At 41.3% G+C, this 23,815-nt stretch overlaps 1 protein-coding gene across 3 annotated transcripts in view; it reads left to right on the top strand.

Moving 5' to 3' along the window:
- CAV1 (caveolin 1) overlaps positions 1–22,016 on the top strand; it is a 29,277-nt gene extending 7,261 nt beyond the window's left edge. For all 3 annotated transcript variants that reach the window (XM_032770804.2, XM_032770803.1, XM_032770805.1), the window contains exon 3: positions 19,848–22,016. In XM_032770804.2, the coding sequence (XP_032626695.1) occupies positions 19,848–20,189 (342 nt within the window). In that variant the 3' untranslated portion in view covers positions 20,190–22,016. The remainder of the gene's footprint in view (positions 1–19,847) is intronic.
- The last annotated feature ends 1,799 nt before the right edge of the window (positions 22,017–23,815 follow it).

Below are 23,815 nucleotides of genomic sequence, written 5' to 3'. Positions count from 1 at the left end.
ATCGATTTAATGCTCTTTAAATCGATTTAAACGCGTAGTGTAGACCAGGCCTAAAGCTAAAGATATTGGTGACCTCAGCTTCAGTCACACTATGACTTTAAAAGATCTGTTAAATGGAAGCTAAATGCCATACTAATTCATGAAAAGCTGACTAAATGACCTGATTTATTTTAGCATTGGGGTGTATATTAGAACTCACTGTACCTAAGGCCCTCTCAGTTAAGGTGAAAAGGCAGCAGAGTGTGGGATTCTATGTGGCAGCAAAACAGCTGGAGAAGAGGAGGAGGCGGCGTTGAAACATCTCAGATTTGAGCCTCAGATCCTAAGGTGATGTCCCCCTTATAAGTACCTTCAATAGCTAGTATTACCCCTGTCCAATCTCTGACTGTGGGGTGGGAGAGGAGGGAGAAAGAATCTTTCAGCATCTGGCATTTCCTCATGCTCACGAAAGGCCACATTCTACAAGATGCCAAGTGCCCCTGACTGGGCAGCTTGGTGCAGTATTAGGTTCTAAATTAACTGATATGCTCAAATCTCTTCATGTGTGTACAACATTGTGTATTCATGAGGCTGTGTGAGAGAAAAACAACTTGCTTTAGGCAGTGCTATGAGTTGCCTACACCGCACCATTTGGATTGAACTACCATAGGGGGAATACTGCAAAACTTTTCCAGGGGTAGTCTCAGTGTTGTCAATGAATTAGCTTCAGCCATGTGCTCAGCTCTCATGTCAGCTTTCAGCGAACATTCACATAATCAAATTTTATTGGCATGAATGTTCACGGGACATGAATTTCATAGTTAAATGCATGAGTAGTTCCCAAATTGAATTTGAAAACTGACATGCAGAAGTATTTGTGTGCTTCCACGCTTGTCAAATCAGGGAAAAGAAACAATACCATATGACTTATTTCATAGACTCATAGACTTTAAGGCTAGAAGGGCCTTTAAGGCCTGTCCAATCCCCGCTAACCAATAGAACTCAACTAGTGTATACTCATACTAAGCTGTTTGATGTCCATGGAGTTAAAAAATTGCCATAAAGTTCATAAAATATTTTCAAACAACAAAATACATCTAAAAAAAACTGAAACATTTGTGGATATTTCATGAGCAGAAAAATATCTGCGACATTTGTCAAATATATTTGTTGTTCCAAACTTTTTACTCAGCTCCAAATTGAACATTTTTGTCTCACGTTATTTTTTGAAATAACAGTCCTTTACAAATAAAACAGTCAGCACCTCTGCAATTTTATTTTTCTTATGCACTCAGATACTCTGGTGATGGAGGCCATATAAGTTTGTAAAGGGGGAGAAAATAAAAGTAATTGTGTTGGCTTGCTACTGAGTGCCAGATCTTCCAGGTTTATTTGCTGCATGGTCTACATTATAAAAAATGACCGCTAATTTTGTGTCCAGTCCCTGGGTACCCAACTTGAGAGTCTAATTTATGAGTGCTGAGCACCTTTACTTCCTGTTTGAAGTTGTGGGTTCTCAATGTCTCAGAAAAACATGCCTTGCTGTCTCAGGTTGTACACCAAAATTGAGGCACCAAAAACTAGTGGTTCTTTTCAAAATGTAGGCCTTCCGTAGTATCTATGTTAAGTGCTTCTTCCATCATGCAGATCTATTACAATTTATTCTAAAGTAACAATTTTTCTGAGAGGATGTTCTTCATCCACTTAGAAAAAAATGGGGTAAAATGCTTAGTTACATGTGTGCAACCCCACTGAAGTCAATGGAGTCACATACATGGAGGAGAACCAAATTTGGCTTGTCTTTGTTTATGCTTTCTTTTAAAAACTTAGCTCAATTTGCATAACGAATTTAAAAGTGAGTGTTGGTGCAACATTTTGATATAGAGAGATATGAAGATATGCTGGAATCTCATGAGTATGTAAAGATTCCCTGCTTATCAGAATCTAGATCATTTTCAGCTGAAGCCAGACTTTACATCTACAAGAAGGCACTTTGTGAGGGTTAAAGCCTATACTAATTTCTTCAATCAGAAATCATTTGGGGTAGAGGTATAGGAAGAAGGGGTAGAGTGTAACCTCAACCCCCTTGTGAGACCCACATAAGTCCAGGCAAAACTGTAGTCCTAGCACTCAGCGGGAGGACAGAGAAAGCTCCCTCTCTGTTTCCTCTGAGATGAAGGGGAGCGAGCTAGAAGATGGAGTAATGGCTCCATCTACCTGACAGTGGAATTGGCCAGCCAGTTGGAAGGTAGTAATGAGTTCTAGCAGCAGGTGTACTGCCTCTGCACCTAGGAGATCCTGGGGACATTCTGTAGTACACAGAACAACCTTACAGCTATATAGCTCATATATCACAATTGACTCTGAGCTGTACTCTGTGCTTTCTATGCCACGTTCTTCACCTCTGTGAGAGGAGACACAACCATTAATGTGTGTATCACAATAGTGACCTTTCTCACAAACCTCTAATTGTTCTCATCTGCCTTTTATCATTCCCCAAGGGGCCAATATTCAGCTGTGGCTGGCTGAGGGGGGAGGGGTGCTTTCTCCATGAGGACTTTCTCACTCTCTGCACTTCCCAAAATTGTGCCCCACAACACATTCAGATTTTTTTCCATCTTAGGGCCAAATTATGGTCCTGAAATCCTCCGGAGTACCGTGGCCTGGGGATTACTTTGAGTGCTCCAGCAGTGGTGGAGGAAGACATTCTGCCTGCATAAGGCATAATGGCTTCACTGTGCTGGGAAAAGCATAGCGAGGAGCAGGTTTCTTTGCACCTTTAAATATATGTAGCCTACCCTCCTCCAGCTGTTCCTTGTTTCTGACACAAACTGGGTGGGCTATGTCCAGCTTCCCAGCCCACTCAGCTATGCCACCTCAGCACCAGTACGCACTACCAGCAATGATACAGCTATCTGGTTCCCACTCCTTGGTCATGAGCACAACCAGCCAGATTATGACTGTCCCCTACAAGGGTGTGTTAGATAAGAAATGTCCATTGCACCTTCTGGAAAACCCATGCAAGGCCATCCACAACTTCGTTTTTCTTTGCTTTTTAAAAAGCAATGACCACCAACTATTTACTGCCTGAGAGACCCTTCTTTCTGGGAAACATCTCCTGGCTTTACTACAGTTACAAACAACAAGGAGTTTTTGCACCTAGTTTAATTTGCAAAAGCATTTATCATTGTTGCTCAAATACAATTAAGTATTCAGTCCTTCCACTTCAACAGTTTATTCAGCTCGATGCAGTTCAGCTCACTACAGGATCAAACATATTCCAGAAACTTTGATCAGATGTGAACAAACATCACATACACCATTTACACTGGTATCAGGGAGGGCACTACTATTCAGTCTGTACAATGAGCCATGCTGGCCTGGCACTCCCCTTTTATGTATCTTAAAACAAGACTTGGCAGAATTTGATTTTTTTTTAGATATAATTTTGACAGATAATATCAGTGTTTATTTGTAAACATTTTTTCTATTTTTATTTATTAAAAAGTTCACAGTTGTGGGAAATTATGTGTGGAGGTGTCAGACAACAGGATAGGTCAGACAAGAATAATTTAATGACAGTAGACATTGATTTCAAAAACTTAAATCTGTATAACCATTAAAGTAGAAACTGTCAACATCACGTCAAAATATACAGAGTAAATATCCTTAAATCAAACTCTCCTAAGTTCTCGCTCAGCATTTTTCTTACTTTGCCTATCTGTACATTTCTGTTATTATCAATGGAAATATTTTTCACTGGTTTGTGTGTGTGGTGAAATTGACATTTTACTGCCATTTACGGATAAAAATCTAATCCTTCCAAGCCTGCTTAAAAACATTTATGACTCCCATCAATGGCTAAAAAGAGAAAGTCAGTGCTGAAGGCAATATTGTCAAAATAATCACTTCATCTAATACTTTGCATCTAGGCAGTCAGACACCTTTGTGTTGAGTGCAGCATGAATACAGAGATAGATGTCTAGACAGACAGAGCATCTTCCATCTAGCGATTGAAAGAATATCTTAGTTCACAAACCTTCTGTGAGGAAAGTCAGTTTTGTCATCCATGTTTTACAGATGGGAGAGCTAAGGCACAGAAAGATTGTGGCTTGTCCAGAGTCAGTGACAGAGCCAGGAATAGAATCCAGGGGTCAAACTAGATGAAATAAGAGAAAATCCAGAGCTCAGCCAGGACTTTTCTTCCATCAGGAATGGATGAGATTTAATATACGGTTCTTTTCCTTTGTTTCTGCACAGTGCTGACAGTTTCTTAATGTCAAATATTAACTTGCAAGTGTTTATTTGGTTCCTTAATTGTATGTAGTCCCAGAAGTTTGGACAAACTTTGCCTACCCATACACTCTGATGACCTTGTTCAAATGACGCTTCCATAACTAGTTCTGGATTCAGGGGTTAGGGGACTGATTCACCAGTGCAGTACTCCAGTGCTATATCAGGATACATACACTGGTTTGGAACTTGAGTAATGTAGCGAGGGAATCGAGGCAGAACACAGCTCTTTTGAAGCATCAGTCTTCCTTTACATGGAAAGCAAGGAAATATTGGGTACTCTTTTGCTGGACTTGGAAGTTTAATCATCCATATGGATTACAGTGGTTAACCAGTAATTGTGTGTATTCTGATCAAAGCCTGTTTTTGAAATATTTTGTTTATATTTAAGCTCTCACCATAATTAATCCCTTATGCATTGGCTTCCTGTTTAACACCAATGAATATGATTCATAACTCAATAGGAAAATGTTTATTTATTTGCTATGGCGACATAACTAACTATTCAGTACCGATGTTTATTGTATTAGCATTTTTACACTGCCCCAAATTATACCAGGTGCTTCACAGACAGCAAATGTTATAGCCAACATAATTTGACAGATTTCATGTAACATATGAACTTTAAAAACACTTTGACAAGCTCAAGTTGGAATTATCAGTGGGTAAATGTCATTTTGGGGCAGAATTTCCTGTATGATGCATAGTGTTGAACTCTTTAGCTCACAATTCTTCATTAACAAAACTGAGAGTTCTGTTACATGAACATGTAAGGAGTATGCAATAGAGAGATCTCCACATCAGGTCCAAAGAGAGTATTTTACACTTTGACACTTTTCAAGCAATAAGAAGCAATACACTATACTAAACTGGCTTGAATGAAGCTATAGAACTAGGAGCGCCTGCTAACTGAAGAGAAAATCCATATCAGTTAAGTTAATCCCAGTATTTCTCTGTACCCTCAATGGCCAGGCTCTTAATAACTTTAAATGGTAGCCCTTTTTATAGGCAGAGGGGGCAATTTCATCTGTAGTGTAACTCTTTGACTTCAAGGGAATTGTATGTGGGATGAGTTTGGTCTGTAGTCTTATGCTTATCTGGCACACATGCTATGTTTTCAGACAAGTGGGAACTGATAAATTCAGCTTCTCAAATAGAAAGTGAGAAGTTAGCATCACAGCTTAAGGTGAAAGCATCACATTCCCTATTCAGACTGCTGCTGTGCTCAATTTAAACTGGGATTTTCAAAAGAGCTCAAGGGAGCATCAGTGGGGTTTGGGCACCTACTTCCCGCAGGCTCCCCCGAAATCCCTGCCCTCACTCCCAACAATTAACAGGATGCACATTCCATTTGCACACCACACACAGTTACTATTTCCTATCGGCTCCATTTCTCTGCTTCCAATCCTTTTATGAGCTCCACACAGACAGATCTCTGTTCCTGTGCAGAGCTCATGGCAGGAGCAAGGCCCTAGACTCACAGTGTCATCTATAGGAATTATAGCAATATTTAAAAATAAATAATTTTAACACTGTTACTTGAGGATCTGTAATTTAAGGCCTTCCATAAAAAAAATTCTAACAGAAGAATACAGAGACAAATATTTTTAAAAGGGTCAGAAAAGTTAGACTTTAAACAGCTCTATGCACCTTGTATTAATGGTACCTTCAGTTCTAGGCATGACAGGTGAAAAACAGGGAGGAGGCGCTTGAGGGGAAGAAGAGAGAGAAAATTGTTACATATAATTATGGCAATCAAAGGGAAATTGTTTATTTCAGTTGATGTGGTGTGGCTACCCAGTGGAAACTGGATGTTGAGAAATTATACTTCCTGAAATCAATGGCAGATTTTTCATTGACTTCAGTGTTGCCTGAATTTTATCTCATAACTATATTTTTTCTGAGTAGGAAACATTTTCAGATATCCTTGGTGTAGGTGGTTAAATCAGATATATCAAATGATGGAGTGTGAAACAAAGTAACACACAAAAAAGTTAAAGTTAGTTGAGAAAAGAAATGTAATGACCTAACCTAGCTTTCAGAACACCAGATTCCAGGAAGGGAAACAGCAGCTTTGTTACCTCTATGACAAATTTACTCTGGCAACATCAAAGTAATTTTCCAAGGGAATTGGCTGGTAGAAATACACCACCTGCACAGGACGTATAGCAGTACTTCAGATAGATTCAGATGATTCCTTGGATGGATATTTCATCATATCTCTCAAGCTATATTGAGACAGACCAGGTGAGAACTTGGATAAAGGGCCTCTAAACAATGCCTAGTTGTTGCAAGAAATTATGTTGGTAAAAGCAGGTGGAATTCTCCCTGCATTCACGTGCATAACTTTGCTCTCAAGAGTAGTTACAGTGACTTCAATGGGACCACTCAACCGATCAAGTTAAGCATGTGCTAAGTGTATGCAGACCTTGGGTTTTACTGAATGAATAACCCCACATAGTTTCAGGGAACAAGATGCTATCTTTTTGGCAGGACATACATTGGAGCTGGGTGAATTAATAGCAAATAATTTATTTGAAATGTTCACAAGCAAATCATGATTTTCTCAGATTTCAAATTCAAAATTACTTACTGAATGTATCTGTGGATTGTTTACAAGCAGCCCACTGGAATGATTTGATATTCAAAAGTGAATATTTGAACGGTATTGGTCAGTTTTGTTTGGTTACTTGGCATATTTCTCTTCGCCGATTGGAGGAGTGTCAACCTTATAATCAGGATTCTTATTTATGAATTCAGCATTTGCTTTTTGTGAATACTCTCAAGTACTCACTGAAGATTCATTATTTCCATGAACATTCTTGCCGGGAAACAAATTTACTAGACTAGTGTAGTGCAAGTGAACACAAAAAGGGAAGAAAACACAATCAAAGCAAACTCACTTACAAGTTTGAGCACATATTTGTGGACATTTTTATTTATTTATTTGCGGCATTGGGCCAGTTTTATATAAAACCAAGATTCTGACTATTTGAGATGCTCATGTTTCTTTTTTTATGCAAAAGGAAAAGTGTCATCCCGGGGGGACCTGGCTGACTTCTATGAAGGCAGTGGGCTCTGATGCACTGATTTCAGGGCTGGGAGCCAAAGTCTAATCTTGACTTTTGTACATATTGGTCATGTGGTCAAAGGCAAGTTACCTCTTTGTCTCATGTACTGGAAGAGACTCTTGATACATTTCTTCCACCAGATTACAGGTCCAGGTGATTTCCCTGTTTCTGATAAAAATTATACCATGTCTGGATACTGCTAGAGATTCCTAATCTCTAAACGTCCTTGTCAAAGTATGAAGGGCTGTACTTTTGAATAGTAAGATTTTTGCCTTTGTCAAGTACCAGATTGCACCAAATGGCCAGTAGTTAAAAGAGTTAGTAGTGGGAAGCAGGACACCTGAGCATATGCATACTGTGTGTTTTCAGGGACAAAATATAAACATGTCCCCAGAAATGCAGGTGAATATATTTGTTTGCCAGATGGTGCTGCCTCCGTCCTTGGTTCTGGTATCACAGCAAGTTTTTGTTTAAAATGGAAAACGAGTGAAGAAAATCCTCAGTTCCTCTCCCCCCCAGCCCGCACCCAGGCACTTGCAGGGGAATGTATTACAGGTCAAGGAGCGAGGCTCACCATGCCTGTTTCCTTTTCATAAAGGCTTTGAAGCTCTGAAGTGCTATGTAATGTCAGTGCTTCAGTTTATCATAAAATCAAAATCAGTAAAATCACACGGTTGCTAGGAGCCCAGGCAAAAGAGGGAAAAAGCAGCTCAATGACACATAACCCTGCTCCATCTGCTTCAACCCCAAACCAACCCCTTACCCCTCTCCTACTCTTTTCCTCTCCTCACATTCTGCAGGGATGACCTAATGTGCTTTTCCAACTTCTCGGTTCCTACGATACATGGGAACAACTGTCAGGAAGGCAGTTGGTTCTGTGTGTAGAATCATGTATTTTGCAAAGGAAGTGGGAATGTTTGAGTCAGGGAAGCATTTAAAAGTTTGGATGCATTTTATCTGCAACTATCGGGAGCTTCTTGCATAACTTTTACCTAGTTCCCAACCACCTAACAATGTTCTCCAGATTTTGTAACAGTGAATTTTCAGTATCCAAAAAGTAAGTGGAAGTACAAATAGCTAAGAACAAAATCCTCTGGACCTCCCATTAACATATTCACCAGTCTGAATCACCTCTGGTAAAATTGCATCTGTCATGGAGCTTCTCTCCCCTCCCAAACGTGACTCATAATGCAGTGCAGCTATGGTCTTCTTGGGACTATATGCATCTTTGCTTCAACTGAATTGTTTTTAAAGGAAGTTGAGTACAATGGAAAAAATTAAATGATAAACTGAGCACAATAGGGAAAGATCTTATCTGCTTCCTGCTATATGCTTGTTACTAGTCTTGTAAGGATACCATATAATCTCGCAAAAATAGTGGGTTTTATTTAATGTGAGGAAAAACTTGCCCTAAAACAGCAGAGTTCTGGCATTAAAATCAGCCTCAACATTTCACATTAGACATGTTTTAAAGATATAAATAACCCCTTTTTATGGCTTATATAGAAATATATTCATGCATGTAAATTGCTCATTAAGCACCTGGCTTTTGATCAGGCCCCACAGCCCAGCAGAGCATTTAAACCCATGATTTCAGTGGGACCATTCATGTGCTTGAAGTTAAGCACATACTTAAATGCTTTGCTAGATTGGGGGCTTAAGAGTTCAGGCATGAAAGGGGCTGAATGCTTCCATAAGGAGCTGAACACCCTCCCGCTGACATCAGTGGAAAATTGAGGGCTTTTAGCACTTCATCATGGTGCTCAGCACCTTGCTAGTTCACACCTTGCTAGTTCACACCGAAACTGAGCATCCGTGGCTTTTGATATATAGCTCACTCTTGCACCCATCTCTGTTTACACATATAAAGAGTGCACATTTCTTCATTGAGCAGGCTGCTCCTTCGGAACAATAACTCCTATCTCAGACACTGCAATTAATAGAGGTTTTCTTTAAACAAACCTTGAAAGAGTAGACATCTTCTTCATATCATTTGCCCCCTTGCAAATAAATCTTTGTTCAAACATACTTTACTCACTGATAAACTAGTTTAATAAACACATCCAGGGCAAATGAAGCTGCAGTATTTCTCTAGCAAAAGCTACAAGCAATGTAACAGCTGGCTTTACCAAACTGAATAGTAGGAAACAAAGAACCACTGAGGTCAGGAAATTTATTGTAGACGTAGAACAGAAGTTGGTAATGTTTAAAAATCTTTGGCCTAAACAGAAGGTTATTTTGAGTTATTAGCACCCTTTAATTGGTCAAAGCCCATTTCCTTACCTTGTGTACTTGTCATAATAACATGCCCGTATTTTCATTAGCATTGCAGACATGTCATGGCCATGTCACAATACACCCTAGAGGCTGTAGAATAACAGGTTCCCTGGTGTGCATGTACTGCAGTGAGGGAGCCCTCTGCCAAAATCTGTGCCTGACTGCATGGAGCTGCAACAAATTCTTTACAGGCTAACCTACGTTTGGTATATTTGACAAAAGTGGAACCCAAGTAAAGTTTATCTTATCCTCATGAGCCAATGAGTTCTCTACTAAAAGCAATTGGGAAACTTTGCTGTATCTCCCCTGCCCTAATGTCCATATTTCTGGCCACTTCACTCCGATTTTTACATGGCTTGGTTCACTTTGGCTCTTGTTATCAGTCTGATGACACTCACCATCGCAGAGTGTTACTGGACTGATAACTAGAGGGGAAAGCTAAAAGACATGAACATACTGCAGGAAGAGTGCTGTAGTCAGAAGAATGGAAATGACAACAGAACCTAGAATTGATGATAACAAAATGCATAGGTTGCCTAGTGCATATGCTCCTTGTACAGGGTTGATCCCTATGCTGTGGCCAGAATCTGCTCCTCACAGGAGGGATCAGGGTGATAGTTATGACTAAGGCTCCATGTTTGTCATGGCGGTCACACAAGTCTCGGATTTTGTGACTTTCTGTGATCTCCGTGACTTCTTCAGCAGCCTGTGTGGCTGGCCCGGCAACTGCCTGAGCAGCTCAGGCAGCCCCTGGGACAGGCGCACCAGCTGTTGCTGTGGCTGGCTCGGGCTCCCCGCACACCGTGCCCCCCCCCCCCAGCAGGTGTTGCGGGGGACTCAGGACTGGGGATTGGCATGCCAGGTGGTGCTTACCTTGGAGGGGACTCCCCAGACTGGCAACAGGAACTCCCCTCCCTCAGCTCCTAGCTCCAAGTGCTGCCTCCGACCACAGGCATTGCCCCCGTAGTTCCTATTGGCCATGATTCCTAGACAATGGGAGCTGCACAACACAGCACCCGCGATGCCCCCCTCCCCTCCCCACGGGCCATGCTCCCCCACGCCCTGATTACCCACTGCACCCCCCAGGCTGTCCCCCCCAGCACCCACGGTGGTCCCAGAGCTGCTTCTCTGAGCTGCCCCTGCAAGTTTTAGTCAGGGGTATATAGTAAAAGTCCTGAACAGATCACAGCTGTGAATTTTTGTTTATTGCCTGTTACCTGTCCATGACTTTTATTAAAAATATCCATGACTGAAATGTAGCTTTAGTTATGACCCACTCTCTGATCCTGTGGGCTGATCTGCACTGGCTGCACTGTGAGTTAGAGCACCCTTGGGGCTGCTCTATGTTATGCGAGCTGGCATAATTCCTAAGTGAACATATAGCAGCTGAGAATTGGTGGAGCCCTGCTGAGCTCCCTTAATAATAATACTTCCTTCCTCCCACACTTTGCCTGTCTTGTCTATTTAGACCATAACTTGCAATAACTGTCTCATCCTATGTGTTTGTACAGCACTTAACACACTGATGCTCCAGTCTTAGCTGAGGCCGCTAATCACTTATGTAATTTCACTGCATTTTGGGCCATGAGCAGACTGATGTCTACATTTATTAATACTGTACATGACTGAAAGTCCTCTAATTTGACATGCTGCTTGTTGGTCTTTTCACTGTCAGGAGTCAGGTTAACATCCCTACTTAATCACTGTGGAGCAACTTGGGACTTGTGGCCAGTGGAAAAGTGAAATGGAAAGATGTGGCAACGGGACACTGACTACAATTCATATGAGATGGTGTTTTCAGTATTGTGCAGTGTAATCTAAAACTGATATAAAAGTTCCCATGTTTGGTAAAGCTAGTCTGAACAGTAATCCCTCCCTGATCATTGGTGGCACGAACTAATCATTGTTTAGCCTCTCACAAACATAATGGTTCCTATGTACTTTTAGGACATTTGTGTGTGACTTGAGCAGTGCCACCGTGGTATAGCAAGTACCATGACTCCATGACATCATCTTCATCTCTTACACTTAGAACAGGCATGTCTGCCAAGAAAAGAAATATGGCCTGATTCTCCTCTCCTCAGGTGTCACTCCACAGAAGACAGTACAATTAGGCTAGTATTGTAATAGAAGCAGTTACTGAGACTCAGGCCTGGAGAGAACATTCACTCTTGACTTTTCAGCCTGAAAAGCAATGAGATTGCTTTGGAGTCATATTTTTAAAATAAATGTTTCACCGTTGTAATGAATTATATGTAAATACATCTGAGCACATGGGCGATTCTAATAATTTAACAGCTTTATGAGTTCCATATAAACATATAGTTTCTTTTTTGGGGTGCCAGAAAGATAGTCTGTTTTTAACAAAAAGGTTATGCTTGACTAAGTTAAAGATGCAGCCTCAGAAAGGCTACAGGACTTCAGTGCAAAGTTAGTTTCCCAGTAAGATTTAATGTTTCTACTATGAGCCCGTTAAAAAAATAAATGATCCTATAAAACAGCCAGCCAGGACAAACTCAATCCTGTGGTCCTTCTAGATGTGTGTAAACACTTTTGGCCTAATCTTAAAAACCCTTTATGCACAGGATCACCACTGAGCTAATTTGAGGAGTAATTCAACTCATTGCAGAAGCAAATAAATTTATGTTGTTGAATACATTTTGTGTTTCACCTACATTAGCATAGTGTGATACAAAAGTGAATGATGATGACAGGTTTTATGTGCTTAACTAGAAAATCCTTGTATAGTTTTGGGGAAAGGGCTACTATAACCTAAAACTTGTTATCTTAACTATTGTAGAAATGTCTTTTTAATAGCATGTTTTTATGTTCATGAATGAGGCAATATACACATTGCATAGACTCTCACCCATATTTTCCACTCTCTGTTAGGAAGATTGGCTCTAGAAATCAGTGTTGCAGGTCTTGGAATCATCTAAATTCCAGTACATGGATCACTAAACTCCAAGTTTTCTACTGAAACTGAAATAGAATATCCAGACCCTGTCCTAATGGAAATGATGCTTTTTTTTTTTCACTTCTGCATGTATACATTTTTTTTGTAATGTGTTTGACCGGATTCAACACCACCTGACAGTTCATGTTAGCTAAACAATGTCACAACACATCAAGCAAGGATTACTTTTCTTAACATATGTTGCTAGATTTTGGTTAACTTGTACTTGCAAATTCATAGATTTATTTTATGGCCCAATGTGCTGCACAAAAGTATTCAGCACCATTTATAAAAGTCCAAAAGTATAAACCATTCAATCCTAACAAAGCTTTAATGGAAATACAGAGAAATTGGAGTATATTTATTTCTTTCATGTCACTCAGAAGATTGCCAGCATAGCAATATGTTTCATTCATTACAGTTACACAAATTTCCATTTTCCTATCTTTGATGGTATTGAACTTGGATGACTGTATAACTTTACAGGAGAAAAACCCCTAGTTTTCTATACTGATTTCACAGGGCGTTATTCTCTAATATGAGTTAAAACAAAAATGCATTTATATGAGCTACAAACCATACACTGTTTGTTAATTCTTATTTGAAGAAAAGAAATTTGCCAATCCTACCTTTTAAAGTTGATATTTTTATTATTATTATATTTTAAACTAGGTCATATTACATTTTACAAACTCCTATAAATTTCTGGCTCTGCACAGCTTCTATAAAAAATACATAGAGTTGTGTCTCCATTGCACATATAACAAGTTTTCCTAATGGAAGATTGATTCCATGGATGAAATCCTGGCCTCTTTGAAGTCAGGAGGAGTTTTGCCATGGACTTCAATGAGACCAGAATTTCACCCTATATGCTGTTGAATTGGTTAGAAAACTTGTTTTCATTTCATGAAATAATTCTTTTAGAGAAGTACCAAATATCACTTTTGTGCTCTTAGAGCCTTCTTCAGATTGGCAGATGATCAAACAAGTATCATTATAGTTTGCTATTTGCAGAACCAGGGAGAAGAATTAGCTGGGAATGGAAACCTACAAGTAGCCAGGGCTGGGGAGAAGTCTTAGGCTTAGTAACACACCAAATTAAGCTAAAATGGTATTATCCATCCTTGACCGACACTACACCAGGAAGTTGTATCCATAGGCGGCAGGGTATATATGTTTGCGGTGCTCGGGCTCCAGGAATATTCAGGGCTGGGGACCCTGCTCCAGAAATATTTGGAGCTAGGTCTCTCCCCCGGCCCTGCCTGGATCAGCCCCGGCCCTCGCGGGCCTTTCCTCGCCCCGCCACGTCCCTGCATGGAGCAGGTCCAAGCCTCTGCCTGCTACCCCCGCGTATCCCCCCTCCGTCACGTCCCTGCCTAACAGAAAGCGGCGTGCGCCTCTTCCCTGCCTGCTTGCACTGCCAGAGATCAGCTTCCGGCAGAACTGCTGTCTGCTGCCCCAGGGTCCTAGCGCCTGCTCTTCACTAATGGCAAGGCAGGCTGCCCTTACCCTGTGCTTCCACCCTCGCCTTGAGCCTCCCCAATGCCCCAAACCCCTCATCCCCAGCCAGAGCCCTCATCCCCCCACACCCTAATCCTCTGCCCCAGCCCTGAGCCCCCCCACATCATGAGCCCCACAGCCCTCACCCTGAACCCCAAACCTCTGCTCTAGCCCTGAGCCCCCCTGCATCATGAACCCCTCATCCCCCAGCCCCATCCCTCATCCCCCCGCACCCTAATCCTCTGCCCCAGCCCTGAGTCCCCCCACAGCATGAACCCCTCATCCTCAGCCCCAACTCTCATCCCCCTGCACCCTGATCCTCTGCCCCAGCCCTGAGCCTCTCCACAGCATTAACCCCTCATCCTCAGCCCCAACCCTCATCCCCCTGCACCCTGATCCTCTGTCCCAGCTCTGAGCCCCCCTGCAGCATGAACCCCTCATCCTCAGCCCCACAGCCCTCACCCCACACCTCAACCCTCTGCCCTAGCCATGAGCCCCCTCCTGCATCATGAATCCCTCATCCTCAGCCCCACAGCCCTCACCCCTGCACTCCCTCCTATCCCCAAACTCCCTCCCAGAGTGTGCAGTCCCTCCCAGAGCATGCACCACCTCCCCCTTCCTACACCTCCACCCCCAGCCCAGAGCCTACACCCAAACTCCATCCCAAAGCCTGCACCCCTCACCACCTCCTGCACACCCACCCCCTGCCCCAGCCCAGAGCCTGCACCCAGCACCCAAACTCCCTCCTAGAGCCTGCACCCCTCATCCCTTCACACACCCCCACCCCCAGCCCGGAGCCTGCACCCAAACTCCATCCCAAAGCCTGCACCCGTCCTGCACCCTAATCCCCAGCCCAGGACCTGCACCCCATACCTCCCCCCCGGAACTCTGCTCAGAGACTTAGGCAGGTGGGGGCAGAGTTTGGGGGGGGTGGAGCTGGGGGGGCAGATTCTGGGCACCACAAAAATTTCTACAAACTTGCCACCCATGGTTATATCCATTTAAACAAATCAATTTAGAAACCGTTTAAAACAGTTGGAATTTCTGAGTGAAACCCTGGCTCCATTCAAGTGAATGGCAAAACTCACACTGATTTCAGTGGGGACAGGACTTCACCATCTGTGTGTAGATCAGCTATTGGTTTGAGGATTAGACAGTGTTATTTTGGAATTTTCTTTTTGTGAATAAAATCAGATCCCCCATGGTGGTGATATGGCAGCTAATGACTCTAAAGCGAGAGTGTGGCTTGTGTCTGGAGCTGGGTGGAGACTGCACTAATTTACAGGGATTTACATGGTCTCCATGGAAATACAATTTTAGCTGCTTATCCATTTATGTACATGATTTGTCACCTTTACAGGTATTACAGAAGAGGTGAATGATTACATTCCCTACCCCATAACGAGTTAAAAATATCAGACTCTGTAACCATTGGGTAGAGTAGGATGCTGCTGAGAATAGTGTAATTAACAAATGTGCTGTGCCTTAGAAAAGCACATTAAAGAACTGTTGCTCAGCGTGTGGCATATTAAGCCTGATCCAGTAAACTCATACTCTTGGCAGCAGTCTCATTTGGAGCAGCTCCTATGAGTGTATTGTATCAGAGGGGTAGCCGTGTTAGTCTGGATCTGTGAAAGCAGCAGAGAATCCTGTGGCACCTTATAGACTAACAGAGGTTTTGGAGCGTGAGCTTTCGTGGGTGAATACCTACTTCGTCTGACGAAGTGGGTATTCACCCACGAAAGCTCACGCTCCAAAACCTCTGTTAGTCTATAAGGTGCCACAGGATTTTATGAGTGTATTGTTCTTTCCACCAATTTATATAATTGTTTTAATTTCTTGCAGTGGAATACTATTGTGATGTTCATTTTTCCTGTTGACCTACTGTGCTTGGTTATGTTGGCTACACTAAATATCCTGTGCCGTGGATTATATCAAACACATGTTTCGCTTCTGTGACATGGGGCTGAACTATTATGTCTCAACATGTTTCTGTTAATATTCTAATGGAAATGTTATGACAATTAAGCTTCCTGGATATTTTGGCATTTCAACAGAGATTTGTAAAATATGCATCCTTTATTGTAGCACTTCCTTCAAGTGAGTTTTTGCACAGGTTGGCTATAATAGTCAAAACTATGAAATGTGTACAAAAGGGTATTTCTTCTAAATATTAATACATTAGCCTGGCCAGGAATCTTACTAACAGAGTGTCAACCCATGATCCATATGGGTAAGAACCAGACTACAATGAAAAGATGTTCCTAATGATTAACTCAAACTGAGAACCCCCTGACACTTCCAGAATGAAAGAGATGAATCATTGGATGCTGATATAAATATGACACATTAATAACTATTTGTTTGGTTTTAAAGCACCAGTTTAAAGAACTGCCTTCCCCACACACTGACTGTGAAAATTCAATAAGGGTACTAAGGGTGACATCAGAAAATTCAGCCAAGAGTGCATGTCTTTAAGTTAGAGGATTGCATGATGTGGCATGAATGGATGTAATCACTATAGATGGCTACATACTTATTTTTCTAGGAGAGCTTCCAGAACATTGTGTTGAGCACTCAACACATTGAAGATGCCATATTATGTCTCACAATTTTCCCCTCTCAGATACTTTGAATATGAGGGGGCTAAGATTGAAACCTGTGGCACTCCACACCCTTGGGAGGAAGGAGCAGCTCTCTGTCTCCTTTTCATCAGGCCCAGACAGAATCATTTTCCTGGTCTCCTAGGTTCTGATTTCAGTAGGGGCTGGATCAGTCCCTTAGAATCTGGAGGAGAGACAGGTAAATATGAATGAAAGCCAGATAGATCTCTTAGACTCACTTTGGATAAGATAAATGTGATGCATGTTGGAGCGGTAAACATTCTGTAGAATGTGCATAGACTGTGGCTGCTATCTCTACTGAAGGCATCTATCCACCTATTGTCACAATGCTTTTGCCATCTCAGTAGGCTTTAGTAGATTTCTCAGCTCCCAGAAGGTCAGAAAAATCATTGTCTTCCTCAACTGACTGAGACACTTAATTCTTTCCCTTGAGATGCAAACCTCACTGTAACCGTTCATGCCTTTATCATTTTAAGGTTGGATTTTTGTATTACACTTTATCAGGGGATACTCAGAAGGCCCATTAGAAGCTTCTACTCCTGTGAAATGTTGTTTCCCATCTTCAGAGCAGAGCATATTGCATCTGTGGTTCATCATATCCACTGGCTGCCAGTTCTCTGCTGGGTGAAATGTAAGGTGCTGGTTACTATCTATAAAGTCCTAAAAGTTCTAGAACCCTGTTATCACAAAGGGCAGCTGTCCCTCTATTCCCCATCACACAATGCCAACATTTAACAGAAATGCTTTCCCTGCCTATCAAGGGTGAATGGGCCCTGGAGCTGAATGTTCCGAGCAGATGTCCTCATTTCTAGAATTCATTCCTGCCAGAAATGAGCTGGAGCCTGGCCACTTTTAAAACATGATATAAGATGAATCACATTAGTCACATCCTCCACAAACTGCAGGTTCTGGAATCCCCTGATATATGGTTTACCAGTTGGTCTTCCCCACCTTTCAAGAAGTTGGCTTGGTTACCATGGGAGTGATTATGTGTGTGCTTCACATGATTGGGGAAATGTTGTTTGCTCTTGATTTAAGCTACATAAAATGTGTCTAGATTCTGAATACCTCAAATACATCTAATAAAATAATAATTTATATCTAGGGTTTTTGGTTTTCAATTTACATTGAGCTGTCAACATTTTACAAACCATTAAATTGCTGTCATCTTAGGATGTCACAATGACTGCCTGATTCAAACGCACCAGAAGACGTTCCTGTTGCACTGTTGAAGTCTGGAGCTTGGTTTCATGATAACATATATGTCACGACGTGAAGTGGCTGGAATTAAGGGTCCAGTCATTCAACAGGCAGAACATGCAACATGATTCTGTTCATTACAGTACGAATTGAAGACAAGCAGCCCCTTGCAGGCTAAACCCTTTACATGATCAGGAGATATGAAAATGTTGGGCTGATATTTAATGGCTTAAATTTGTTTCTCTCAATATTTGCTCCTCTGTAATTGACTTCATAGGAAAAATAATGAGGGAAAGATTCACTATTATTTGAAAAGCTTTTACTGGCGTTTAACCTCATTCTATTAAATTAAAACAGATTTTCCAAATGCACTAAAATTAGTCTAAATAATTGACTCGTAATAATTTCACATAACCACATAATGCTCCACTCATGGTGCCTTAGGAAAGCAACTATTTTGTTGCAAAATTTTAGACTTTTAAATGCATAGTATTCAATTTCTCATTCTAAGAATATTTTCTTCTTTAACAAACAGATGAGCCCAGTGTCAACAGTGATGTTTTTTATTAGAATTCAAAGGAAATTACACAAAATGTATAACTCTTTAACATCAATACTTTGTCACTTTCCTAAACCCAACAATAACTTGTTTCACTATTAAGAGGGGCCTGAAGAGACAGGACAGTAATTCACTATCTAGTGTGATTAAGTCTAAAATTATTTAAATATTCCAAATATTTTTGCAAAATGGAAGGCTTCGCATGGAAATCTTTATTACTGTTTATAAGCCATTCATTCTACAGTATTGCATATTGTGATTTTGCAATGGAGAACTGCTGCTCCTCTTTTTAATACTAGTTTTCTATTCCAGAGCATTGCATAGTTACATTAGAATATATGGAGCCTAATGTTGATCTCACTTCCCTGATCATATAAATTAGGAGTAATCGCAGTTATGTCTATGAAGTTTCACTGTGGCAAGTGGAAAGCAGATGTTTGTCTGCTGTATCTTCTTGTGTTCAAGGATTGGTTCACAGTCAGACAGCAGCATTTCTCTACAGTGCAATTCTCCTTATATCCATCGAAGGCCTGAGAATGGTGTCCACATTTCTTCTTCTTTTTGCTCCTTCCTTCGGGGTCCATGACCCAATTCCCCTGTGTCCAGCATAGGAGGAAACTCCAGGCCAGGAATCTGAGCTTCCATTCCAGTTACATGAACAGATCTGCTTGCCACAACTAGCAGAGACTTGTTTTATATTTTAGACACACTTACATGCAAATGCTTCACACAGCCCACAAGATCAGTGTTTCTCAAACTGGGGTCGCCATTTGTGTAGGGAAAGCCCCTGGTGGGCCAGGCCAGTTTGTTTACCTGCCCCGTCCGCAGGTCTGGCCGATCGCAGCTCCCACTGGCCGCAGTTCAGCACTGCAGGCCAATGGGAGCTGATGGAAGCGGCGTGGGCCGAGGAACTTACTGGCCACTGCTTCCAGGAGCACCCATTGGCCTGCAGCGGCGAACCGTGGCCAGTGGGAGCCACGATCAGCCGCACCTGCAGATGGGGCAGGTAAACCAACTGGCCTGTCCCACCAGGGGCTTTCCCTACACAAGCAGCGACCCCAGTCTGAGAAACACTGCACAAGACTGTTCCATGCAATTCAGAGACTAAGGTCCTGATTCAGCAAATTACTCAAGCAGATGCTTGACTTTAATGATATGAATAACCCTACCTTTAGTCAGAAAAACTTAAATACATGCTTAATGTACATATGTGCTTAAATGTCTAAATAAATGGGACTTGTATGCTCAAAGTTAAGCACATGCTTAAGTGTTTTGTTGAATCGAAGCCATAATGAGTAGATCACTGTTAAGACAAAGGGTATTTGGAATCCACATGTCTGTCGGTTGTGAATATCTGTCTAACCTGCTTTTGTGTCCTCTGCCTGCAGATTGATTTTGAAGATGTCATTGCTGAACCTGATGGAACACACAGTTTTGATGGGATTTGGAAAGCCAGCTTCACCACCTTCACTGTTACAAAATACTGGTTTTATCGCTTACTGTCGGCAATCTTTGGCATTCCTCTGGCTCTCATCTGGGGTATCTACTTTGCCATTTTGTCATTCTTGCACATCTGGGCAGTGGTACCATGCATAAGGAGCTACTTGATTGAGATCCAGTGCATCAGCCGGGTCTATTCTATCTGCATCCACACATTCTGCGACCCATTATTTGAGGCCATCGGCAAAATGTTCAGCACTATCCGGGCAACTGTACGAAAAGAAATATAAGTGATGCTTCAAGGACAGCTCTCTGTCTGGAGAGTCTTTTTGTGTGCCAATTTCAAGGTTCTTAAATCAATCTGCAGTAACCGCTGGTGAATATACTGGCCCAAAACAAAGAATCATTTATTCAGTTTTCATTACTAATATTTATCCCTACTGGATTTTTTTTCACTCTGCATTTTTCAAACTGATCTTGAATTGCTACTGTCCCATTCCAGCCGCATATCATTTTGCTGACCACTTGATAAACAGATTGATGTGCTTTTGTCGGGGTTTTTTTTAGCCCTCCATTCATTCCTTGCAAGATACATTCACAATGATATAATAAAGAACTGCAAAAATGCTTTTCAACACTGTCATGCCATTCATTTTATTGTGGGCAAACAGTATAAAGCTATTGCAGCAGAATGAACCTGACAAGTTGGCAGGTTTTAAAAGAATGTTCTTTTTTCAATTGTATTGTCAGTTGACTACAGCCATTTGCTGTAATGGTCAGATATGGTCTACTATGAAAAGACAGATATAAATAAATTACTTAACTAATATATGTTCTGAAAATCTAATGCCTTATCAGATCAGAGACTTTGACACATAAAACATAAAAAATGCTGAATGTCCATAAAAAGCTACAGTTAATGCCTTCTTGTGTCATAGTAGCTATCCTGAAAGTTTGCTGCCAACTGTTTGTCAACCCTTCACTATAATTACAGAAGCAAACTGAAGATCAAAGCTAAAAAATATTGTTATTAAAATGTTTTTCTGGCAGTGACTTATGATGTGTCTCTTAGCTAATATATAGGTGTTTATCACACCAGTAAATATCACAAATGTGTCTGAGATGACACTGGCTTAAAAAATGAATAATCCAAGTGCGCCAAACTCATGCCATAACATGCCAACTATGAGCTGTCTCTGAGAGAAGCCAGCTTTAAAAAACCTTCCTGTCAGCCGAGGTCAGCATGCTGTTAGCTCACAGATTATTTTCAAGAGAATTCACGCTTTGCTGAGTCCAAACTAATCCATCACAAGAGATGCTTTAGTAACTCCACATTGTGTTCCACTTTTTTAGCTGAGCTGCAGCCATCAGGAAGTCTTAATGGAGGGTATTGTGTGAAACTGTCAAATGTTGCAAAGCATGAGCCCTTAAAAATAAAGCATTTGCAACACATTATGCTGTGACCCATGGGAGCCTTTGACCTCACAGTGATGTTACTGAGTTTAGAGGATATCCTCATCAGGTTTGCATGAAGCATTTGAACCCTTAAAACCTGAAATGTACATAAAGCTGCCTGGTATAGTCAAAGCTTTATGCCTAGTGCTGAGATTCTGCATATTGCTTTATATGAGGCAGGGGTGCCTTCCATTCTATTTCTGCCATAAATGCATTTAAAATCTGATTGGAGGATGCAGCTCTTTCTCTCTCTCTTTTTTTTTTTATAGGCACATACATTACAAACCTATTAACGACTTTTGTTTTGCATTTAAAACAGACACTGGTATGGGTATAGTTTTATGTTTTTACTATGTACAGAACTGAGAGTGTACTATTATAGAGATTTTGCAGTATTAAAAACAAGCAAGATTGTAAACAAGAAATATTTTATCTTTATATGAGGAAAATCATTTTGAAAAGGTCTCCTTGATTTATCATGTAAACTGTGTGTCCTGACAGATGTCTGTTCACTTAGACTTATTAGTCCCTAATCCAAATACATTACTGATCCAAGACATTTACATTGCTATTATATGCTTACAGATTTAACCGACACCTTTTTTTTATTTTGCATGTACTGCAAAGGCTACAATCTACACAATAAAAAATGTTTAATGGTAGCTCCAGTCTGAATTATTCTTTACCTAAAAAGCCATTTTCACAAATCTCACATCCTTAAGAAGTAAGACCAAACATTTCCTGAGTAAAAGTCATATAAATCCATGTAATGATTCTTGAGAAAGATCCTGTAAATAAACCTTGGGTAGTGACTCAGTGTTTGTTATGAGTAGCTTTTCACAATAGTAAATGATGTTTCCCTCACCATTATACATTGACATTATTTGGCTAGTAGATAGCACACTGCACTGGGACTTGGGAGATGCGGCTTCTAGTCCCAACTCTGCTTCTGGGTGAGCTTAGGTAATTCACTTCACTTTCCTGTTCCTCAGGCATCTGGATAATGATACCTAAAGTGCTTTGGAGCTGTCCTGATGAAAAGTGCTACACCAGAGTTAAGTATTATTGTGTATTTCATTTGACATAAAAGACATTGTCCCTGATCCTGCCACACTTGAGCTCTTTGGGAGTTCTGCCATTGACTTAATGGGAACAATATTGGTCCTACCGATACCATTGTTTATCGTAACCATTTTTTGTATTGTAGGTACAGTACTATGTACTGCATCTCTTGTCCAGTCCTGAACTGACCTGACATATGACAGGCTAATTCTTTCCTCAGCGTTATTACTTGATATTTGCTATCCTCTTACCATAATACAAACACATGCTACAAATTAGGATATCACATTTTGAGCCCATCAATCTAGTAGCTATGCTTTAAAGCACAAATCACAAACATTAGCACAAGGTAAGTTCTCCTACATTCTGCACTCGCAGAACAGTGTGTTCAATGCATTTAATTTCCCTGCAGTGTGAATGAAGAGAGCTTTTAAAAAAGAAGATTTTAAAATCAATTAAAGAATGACATGGGGCCCTGGAGCAGATGAATATATGGATGTTTTTTGCAGAAAACTGTTTGTCAATATTTTAAATGCCTGAAATGCTGTGTTTATTTTTCCTTTGAAAGGTGCTTGAAAAACCTGAGACACAACATCCATCCAACTTCTCCATCTGACAACGGCACATCAGCACCAGGCTTCAGGGAACATGGGGATCTGACTTTCTTTTCCATCCTCTGGAGCAATTCACTAGCTGCATTTCATAGCAGGGAGCACTAGATGAGTATTAGACTGCTGTGGCAGATGAGGCCCTTGCTGCTGAACTGGGTCCAGCCATGCTGTTGAATAATGGCAGGGAAGAGTCATGATAACGATTTAGCCTGGTTATGAAACATGGTTAAGGTCCAATCTAAACTACAGATTGGAACCATATTTATAACCATGGTGTAAGAAGATTGCCTGCCACAGCTTTATCTGTAGTGTAGACAAGACCTTAAATTGCTAGATTGGTACATTGCTAAAGGGTCAGACTGCCCTATAGACTCAGATCCCAGATTCTCTGGTCCAAAAAGCTGTGCTCAATGGGGATGAGGATACAGGTGGCTTTAGGTCACCTTTATGTTCCCTGATCCCAGAGTTTCTGGATGCAGGCCCAGTCCCCAGCATAAAACAAAGCAGACGGAAAGCTGCTCTATTTCATACAAGCTGTCAACTGCCCTCAGGCCCTATTCTGGCAGCCAGGGACCAGCGAGATACAGGACTGCGACAGCCAGTAACTTTCTTCCTGGTCATATCCCTTAACCAGGAGTGGGGCAGCCCTTCACCAGCTCTATGCAAGAAAAACCCTTCTCTGGCTAGTTAAATCAGGTGTAAGGTCAATGTACACCCAAGAAGCAGCACAACTCAGCCTGAATGAACCAAAAGGTTGTGGGGGGGCGTGTAAATTGGCAATTGGCAGA

The sequence above is a fragment of the Chelonoidis abingdonii genome, chromosome 1 (assembly GCF_003597395.2).
Source record: "Chelonoidis abingdonii isolate Lonesome George chromosome 1, CheloAbing_2.0, whole genome shotgun sequence".
In the NCBI taxonomy this organism is placed as follows: Eukaryota; Metazoa; Chordata; order Testudines; family Testudinidae; genus Chelonoidis; species Chelonoidis abingdonii.
Note: the sequence above shows the minus strand (reverse complement) of the source record. Positions and strands in the feature narration are given on the sequence as shown.